Here is a 9,393-nt window from a genome sequence, read left to right as displayed (position 1 = left end):
TGTCGCAACTTAAAAGAATTACACGTGCCTGGTGTCAGCATTTGTTGCCTCTTGGAGCCTCATTGTTTCTATATTTAATGTGCATTCAATTTCCTAACTACGGGTTGTTTAGTCGTAATTTTTTAATTTTTAAATAAATTACTTTAAAACATTTGGTTTTCTTTTAAACCTTCGGCTGTAGCCTTCGTAGTTGGCGCAGTTGGTAGGATTTGTTCATAAAACGGGTCACAGACCGGGCAAATTCAGAAACCTACAAGAGTCTGCAGCCAGAAGAAAATCAAGACATCGATTTATCAAAGAGACCAGATGTGGTGACCTAGCTTTTACCTGGACTTGTAAAAATATCCTTTGAGTTTTTTTTAATAATACTATACCAAGGTTTTCCATCTTAGAGAATTCTCTTTGTAAGTTCCTATGTATAATTCATAGGAACTTAGAATTTAATTTAGGTAGTCACCTACTACTACTATGTCAGTCACTATTACTAGTGGTGACTGACATCGAATTTTCGTTCGGTGTGAATATTCGCATAAATATTTGTTTGTTGTGAGTAAGCTCACAGATCGAGAACGGGCAGATGTAAAATAATAAATGCAAACTAAATATAGGTACAAAAGATTCGTTTATTAAAGCAATAAATAACTATAGTATTGTGTTAACTAAATTATAGTTTTACAGTCACGGGGTCGCAACACTGTTTTACTTAACTTTTTGGTTTTTCCGTGGATTGCGACATAAAATGGTTGAGAAAAAATGGCATAGGTTATTAAACAATGAACACGAAAACCAAATCTTTTCCGCAACAAAATATTTGTCAGGCATTTCATCCGTCTTTCTGATGTGTACAGGTCTCAATTTACCACGGGTTAAAAAAATAAACTAGGAGAATTATTTTCCTTGTTTTACTAAACTTTCGTATTTGTTTACAATAATTTTCTTAATACTAATGAAATATTTAAGATAAATACTTAATTACGTAAAATATATTTGACGTATGTGTGGGTCTGAAATCAACAATTGTCATCCTTCTTTGACTGACACCGATTTAGCGCAAACATATACAAAGAAATTATCGTCAATCTAAATTTTCAATTCGCATACAGTTCTAATATACCTAATAAGCTTGTCAATTTTATTACCACTTATGAAACGAAAATATGAAGAAAAATGTAAGCTCTCTTAAATTAATATTAGCTGGTGGATAAGAGATCGATGGACATACATCTTGGGTTAAATATATTTGGACCCTGGTCATTGTACCACAATAGACGATCCGTAATATCACACTTCAGTGTATTCTGTGTTCTATTTTCAAAAAGCACGAGATATGCAACGTTAGTCTTCAATTGTTTTTGGCTTTTTGTTGTCTGTTGGTAGAAGAAACGATATGAGGCCACCACCTGTAAGAGAGAATAGCTTCGTTATAATCTGTAATATGTAACGGTATATGTATCTAGACACAAAACATACTAGACCCTAAAACAAAATTTGCGATGGGCGGGGCCATCAGAATATAGCCAAGATGCACAGACAAAAGTTAAGACTTTAAGACTACTACAGTATAACCTCCATGTAACATGCATCTATTTAACGACGAATTCCCTAAAGCGTCTAAATCAATTGGTTTTGGCTTTCATACAATGATACACTCTACATAGAATATACCCAGTACCCACTCTCTCAATAACGACAATCATTGAGTACTAAAGTACTTTCTAAGTTGCTAAAATTAGTAAAACTGCGTAGTTATATACGTTCTTTTGTCGCTTTATTATCCTAGCCCGCAATAAACTCGATTGTCGGCATCAAACAACGATTACGATTTTGTTTACAAATAGTCTATACACAAATACCAGGTGCCCAGGTGCCAGGTGTTTACTTTAAATTGTCTGCAATTAGCTATTAGATTCGGTAAGGGAGGTAACGTAAGAAACGCACGTTTTAACCCACAAAACTATGAAATGTGTGTAAAATAAAACACATGCAATCTGATGCCGCCGATATGTACTTACATAATGTCAAACCTCCAAAGAGGTAGAACGCTAATTCACAGTCATAAGTCAGAAGCGACTTTAAGACATTAATCCCGATTGCTGAACTTCCACGTCCCACCATCAAAGTCAGGCAAACAGCCATAGCTCTGAAATGTAAGATAATTATTTTAATTTAGGTAATAAGTTGTTTAATACATTTATTATATTTATTACAACTATATGTTTAAAGCCTAAGGTCGTGTATTCGAATCCCAAGATTTAATTTTTAATTAAATTAACAAAGTACAAAAATTCAGCCACTGCGTGTGGTCACATTTTATTTTTGTATTTATCAAGTTTACATCGTATATAATACTATACCTACGATATATGTTACAAATTCCTTTTTTTATATAAGCAAACGGGCAGGAGGCTTAGCTGATGTTAAGTGATACCGTCGCCCATGGACACTCTCAATGCCAGAGGGCTCGAGAGTGCGTTGCCGGCCTTTTAAGAATTGGTACGCTCTTTATATTAAATACATGACAATTATGGTAAATATAAATGTTACAAAAAAGACATTTTAACTATACATACTTGACATATGTGGGGTAGATATCAACGGTGTATATTGATAGGAAACTGAAGTTGATCGCACTGACTATGTAAAATGTGAAGAGAATACCACTCAAGATATAATTATGCAAGAAGTTAATACAAATCGCACACGTTCCGGACATCATCTGAAAGGTTACAATAGTAATGTTATTGGTAATCAAATGTGGTTGCCTCGAACCCCATTAGTTATAATAAATTAAAAACATTACCATAAATCCAATCAAAAGCCGCTTCTTTCCGAAAAGATTAACACTAGTACTAAAGATGGAATTTGCGATCGCCAAGAACAAGCTTACACCAAACACCGATGTCATAGCGACGACGTTCAAACTGCAATCATTGCTCTGAAAATTTATTCATTTATTTATTTATTTATTCGTGGCGTATTTACAAATTTCACAGCGCCTTTACAATTGTCATGTGATTTATTAACAGTCCACGCAATTGCACATAAAATGTTTAATTAGCTTAAAATTATACACAAATGTAAGAGGGAAATACATTTTCAGCAATTTTTCTTAATTTAAAAAGTGTGGGCTGAGGGCGCTGAGGTGGAATACTAGTTGGTTTACTCTAGAATATGGAAGTTTGCTACACCAAATGTACAAAGACAAGAGAGAGGTGAAAGTCATTGGCAAAAGTCGTTGCAAGTTTGTATTTGTAAAACATCAGAAAACGTCAAAATCTGTTTGAGAGATGAGAGATTTCTATTTTTTTTGGTAACAAAGACCACCCTAGGATCCAGCCAAGCCTGCCACGATGCCGCAAAACGAAATTGAACAAAACGAAATTGAAGGTATTTTACTATATATGACTTTGACAATATAAAAAAATCAGTCAAGGGCATTGAGAGGTCGAAGAGATACAGCAAGAGGCACTCTGCCAATCTTTTTAATCGCCAAATCGTTGGTTAACAAGCAAATTGTAAGGAACTACAACCAACAACAACTTCAGTTTTATGAATAAAAATGACCCTTTTAATAAATCTCACCTCAGTAACGGTTTGATTCTGTGAATATCTTAACATTTCACAGAAAGTGAGAGTTGTCTCACCCGACTCTACAGATCGCATAAATGCATCCGCGATGTATGGCATCCATATCACAAATGGCTGCATTCTGAAAGTATAATTTCACATTATAGATAATGTAATTATTAAAGCCTTGGTTTGTTTAAGTTATCGCGAAATATGCTTAAATGGAAGATTATGAATGACATAGCGCAAAATCACCTGCACCATGAACACACCCACATTCACACATTTTACACTATCACACAACATAGCCAAATTAGGTATTAGATACTTAGTTTAATTGTATTAAATAATTTTTATTTTTTGAATACTTTTTACCTTTTGTAAATAATTTAAACCTTTTGTTTTTAATATGTATTCCATTAGGCTATATCTGTAGTATAATTGTTTTTATTAAATATAAAACATGTTAGCTATATTAAAAATAAATAAATAAATAATCATTTAGAAATCGTTAAATTAGAAACTGTTAAAGATTAATCGCCTATCAGTTCGCCATCAATCATTGTTTCAGTTTTATACACATCAGAGAGATATTTTTGCAACGCGAATTTTTATATTCTTATGCAGTGATATTCTTCAGGTGTATTATTAAAACAATATAAATACTCGATATACTCATTTGTATAAATAAATAAAAAATCTTTAATTTATACAAATGAGTATAGATTTGTGTAATTGAAACCTGACAAGACGCTTATTGTAATATAATCAATTTTGTTTTGTAATTAATTATATACTTTTTCTAACATTTTAAAGCAGATCAGATTAAACTGAATATTGTACTAAATATTGTTCTTTGCGTAATTATATTTATGAAATCAAACAAATAAATTTATAATGTGGGTTGAATAGAGATATAATGAATTTTAGAGAGACAACAAACTTACCCAACATAAGCTATAACAAATAAGGTGGAAAGAAGCAAGGTGCTTTTCAGTAGAGGCGGTTTAAACATTGGAATCGTTTGCGAAGCAAACGAGGCCCACAAACTGTTATTTTTCGACTGCACATTGTCTTCATTCAATATCACGGATTGGACCTAAAATGTTTTAGAGTTACGAATTTATGTCTATTCTGCTGATAACATACTAGTATGTAATAAAGCTAAAAAGTAAATAAATGGCTTACTTCATACTCATCTTGGCTCTTTCCAGTGTTGATCACAAATATAGCTTTCAGCACGTTAAGAGCCTCGTCATTCTTTCCCTCCTTTAACAGATATCTAGGGCTTTCGTAAACGAAAAAGATACTTAGTGCACTGATCGCACATGGTAGGCAGAAGATGAAGTTCAAAAGCCTCCAAGACTCCATGGATATTCCCAAAAATGGGACGTAGTAAGAGAAAGTCAACCGCAACACTGGTATCGATAAAACTGAAAAGAAATGTTTAAATTTTTCATAACGTTATTTCGACGGAAGCATCTCACGAACGCTCCAAATCGAATTCTATATCTAAAATACCAATAGTAATTTCTACGAAGCATATTTCGTTCTATGGAAATAGCTTTGGAGCTACTTTAACAATCATATACAGGATCCATGAGTACGATGCTTATTGTGTAACTTATTAACATATCCATTATTATTCCTTAATTGTCTAATATATGTGGTATTAAACATACTTACGAGCCATAATTCCTGATCCCAAAAATAACTGCGTGTTAAGAAAAGCTATAATGACCGATCTCTTGTTCTGTGGTGTTGTTTCTCCCAGCAACGTTATTACTAAAGGGTAACAACCAGCTAAACTGAAAATAAATATGTATTATAAAACGCAATGTTGGCCTAGTGGCGTCAGCAGGCGATTTTCATCTAAAAACCCCGTCTGTGTATCAATGGACTTTATGTCTATATGCGCATCGGACTCGCTCGCCGGGCGAAGGAAAACATCGAGAGGAAACTAGCATGTCTCAAAGACAAAAATCGGCGACATGTCTGATTAAATAAAAATGTTCGAAGAATAGGATTCAATCGGAGACCAAGACCCATTTATAGCGCTATTGGATTTTCATTTTTATAATTTCCGATACTGTTTCGCAATTTATGAAGATTACAACTACAAAGTGTTTATTAAAATTAAATTTTATGTTAATATCCAGTTGTTCAAGCATAAGAAAGGTCATATTTCAAGAGAAGAGTTACTTTAAATTAAAACAAAAATTTAAGTTAAACATGTACCTACATGAAGCTAATGTTATATCGGAGTACGCCGGCATCATTTTAAACTTAATATAAAGACTACTCAGTTGTGGAACGACATAATTTTTTCTATAGCCTACGTTTATCTATCAGAGATAATGTAGAATACTAATGATACAGGATTATCTTTCCTCTTTTTAATATCACAGCATTTGAAATAAAACATACCCGGCCGACGATAAAAATTTAAGAACAGCCAGAACGATCCAATTCATTGAGAATGTAGCAAGAAATCCTGCGCAGAATCCTAATATCATAGACCAGAGAAGAGTCTTCCGTCGACCTTTTGTATCAGCTAGGTAGCCCCATATGTGAGAAGTTGCAATTATACCTGAAAAGCAACATATACTGGCTGGAAGTCATGTCTTCATGAGGATTATAAAGATGTCTTGAACTAACAATTGTATCATATATTAAGAACACCCCACGAAGCTTCGAGTCGGTTGTGTTAATACTGCAGTTATTATCTGCAAGACCATTACAGCTGCTAGTTCTACTTGATTGTGGCCTACCAGTGAAAAGTTAGAAAAAAGTGGGTATAAAGTGCCAATCTTAATTTAAACAAACAAAAATTTGCGTCGGGTGACATCCTTATCTCTCCATAAATTGTACTTACGTAATAAGATTTATGTTGGCTTTAGTTATTTGATAAGAATTTTTTATATTCAAATAAACTAGTACAATGTAGTTTTTACTAATTAAAATCTTTAAAACCGCCTCTAATCTAAAATAAGTACATATTTGTATATAAGTAATAAAGAAAACTGCCTATAATATTATATTCCTTTTCCCTCCCTCTCCCTCAGTTATATCTTCATCACAGTAGGAACTAGAAAACAACTGAAATAGGCTAATACCAACCAATCAAAGGCATCCCAGCTATCAAGCCTTGCTGAAACACGGTGGTGTTAAGTTCGCAGGCACTAGCTGGCACCAGATAAGACACTGAAAATACCTCGAAAGCCATCCCTGTCACCACCAACACACTCAGCAAGAACATTATCAGATTAAACTTGCCGAGACCTGGAAATATACATTTCTTTAACTTTAGATTAGAAGTTATCTAGTTGTGTATAGTTAGTTATTTATTGCTAAAGATTTATTTTTTTCTTAGTAATTTTTTTTCTAAAGATCTTATCAAGATACGATACGACGAATTACCATCGCTTAAAATGATTTTATAGGACTTTAGTGTGTATCAGTCTGTACCTCTGACAATGTTTGTTCTTGTATTAGAACGTTATGATAATTTTACAAATATAAGCCTATCCTGATTTGTCCTATACATTACAGGCTAATTTCTCTATTTCTTCAGGAAGAGAGTAAATGAACACACAGAGTACAGTGCTAAACACCACCCATAGACAATAGAAACCTCCAATTCCAGGGGACTTATGGGTATGGTGTCGTTAAAAAATAAATATCTTAAGGGATATTTTTGTTACATTATTTGTTCGATAAAGTATAAATTGTGCATGCATTAAACGTCGTTACAAAAATATCATCAGAGTAAAATTAATAAACATCGTATTGTATTATTATTACTCCTCGGATTTATTATGTGCTACATGAAAGGGTAATTCAGTAGTAGATAAAGCTTTAATGGTTACATATAGATTAAATTTAATTTTAAATAGTCACATTAACAGTACATTTTATTGTAACGCTCATAATATATAAAACCCAGACAACATTTAGCCCTGACATTGATGCGTTCATAATCTAAATGTTAGCATAGTAAGAATAGATTGTCAACTATGATTGATGCTGTTAGAAAATATTTTAAATATTGTGAGTATTTATTTTTTTTATAAATAAATTACTAAAAAAAGGGTGTGTACTTATGTACACGCGGTTGAAGTTATACTTCTTTGGCGTATGGAAAAACAATAACTAAAATAAAATAATAAACTAGTAATGATTAACAATAAATATTAAAATTAATCAAAAAGATTTTATTCAAATAAATAAATAATTAGTAAATACTATCTCCGTCGTATATAAAATTGATTTAACACCAAAATAATATTTATATATTCACACTGTTTAATTGTACTGTTACAAAACACGTGTTCTAAATATAAAAATACTAGAATATACAACTTGAACATAGTTATCGATTTCCATGCCACCCAGATCTAACTTCACGATGTCGAATTTCGAAGGTGTCGGTGTGCGCGCGCATCGTGAAAATTCACTCTCATCATTTTTCTCCATCGTGCCAAAAGAAGTATAACTTCAAAAATAAAAATATATTGGTGATATATTTGTAATTCACAAACAAAAGTAAATATTGTAATGGTCATTAATTTTAGTTACTATTCAAGACATGTTAATGATAATCGAATGCAAAAAAATTAAGTTTAAATTAGAATTTGTTATAAAGAAAAAAAAACACTGTCAACATTTATATTACTGAGTAGTTAAATTATAGAATACTTATACATATATTAAAAAAAAACAAATTATTACTTCTCTTAAATTTACCCACCTGTCATAGACAGAGCCTCTTCGAAGGCTATCGTATTTATTTTCGCCATGACCCACGCACAATTTACTCTCGTACCACCAACCACATAACACTAACACTCGCGAATAATGTAACTTTTTGCGTTTTATAACATATTCTTATCAATTTGTAAGCAAGTGTATTATGCGTATTAATCACGTCAGGTTTTTGTTAGTTTATTATTTAATATTTATTTAACTGTTACTTAAGCCATTAAATAAACCTTAAGGAGACAATTCGAAGAAAATGTGAAAAGGTTTCATGTTGTACCAAATTATTTTAGTTTTTCGAAGTCTTATGAAAATGACCTTCTACTTTTAGGGATACACATACTGTGCACGTTCCCATCATGCTGCAGTCTCAGTCCGTTCCCGGTCCAGTAAAATATTCTAAGATTATAAAGAACCAGAGTATTCTCGGTATCGTATCGCCCAAGTTCCGATTCGATATCGTGCCGTTATCGGTTGGTCGAATATTTGACTAGAGCGAGATCAGTCTGTGAAGACTTGTACCGACAGTGAGAATACTTTTTTGTTTCAATACATTTTTATTCTAGACATGGTTGTAATCATATGTGTAATTCTGAAAAAGGTCACTTTATGGGTGTGATTTATAACATTTGCTTATGAATAATCACAATACGATTTTTTAAAATTATTTGCAGGTGTAATTTTTTTTATAATAATCTTTGACTGAAAAATTAAATGTAATTTTTTGTATACGGCATAGTGTGTTCGAGTATTAACGAATGTGATATTAAATTACGTAGTTCAGTTGTTCTTTTCTTAATACATATACATAATCATAATCAATTCTCCTTTGAGAATTCAGGTTTAGCTAATTTTTCAACTCAATAGCTATAAGAAATACTTCCTATATTATTTGACAATTTTGTACATAAATATATTGGTTTTTGTATTGTACTGTTACACTGTTGTTATACCATTTCTCAAAACAATAATATTTTGAATACAAATTAGAAACCTAAATAATAAACATTATTGATTGTAATTTCAAAAAGTAAAACAGCCTTCACGATTTTTTCCAAAGTACAATAC

At 32.1% G+C, this 9,393-nt stretch overlaps 1 protein-coding gene across 1 annotated transcript; it reads right to left on the bottom strand.

The window, feature by feature from the left end:
- Positions 1 to 603: 603 nt before the first annotated feature.
- Positions 604 to 8,443, bottom strand: LOC110992055 (putative transporter svop-1). The gene is made up of 11 exons (XM_022257715.2): positions 8,318 to 8,443; positions 6,688 to 6,849; positions 5,995 to 6,157; positions 5,254 to 5,375; positions 4,756 to 5,000; positions 4,515 to 4,666; positions 3,583 to 3,709; positions 2,801 to 2,935; positions 2,571 to 2,716; positions 2,013 to 2,140; positions 604 to 1,400 (listed from the first exon to the last, which is right to left on the bottom strand). Exons 1-11 carry the CDS (start codon positions 8,364 to 8,366, stop codon positions 1,336 to 1,338), a joined length of 1,494 nt encoding a protein of 497 aa, XP_022113407.2. The 5' UTR covers positions 8,367 to 8,443; the 3' UTR covers positions 604 to 1,335.
- Between the last annotated feature and the right edge of the window lie 950 nt (positions 8,444 to 9,393).

The sequence above is a fragment of the Pieris rapae genome, chromosome 8 (genome assembly GCF_905147795.1).
Source record: "Pieris rapae chromosome 8, ilPieRapa1.1, whole genome shotgun sequence".
NCBI classification, from domain to species: domain Eukaryota; kingdom Metazoa; phylum Arthropoda; class Insecta; order Lepidoptera; family Pieridae; genus Pieris; species Pieris rapae.
Note: the sequence above shows the minus strand (reverse complement) of the source record. Positions and strands in the feature narration are given on the sequence as shown.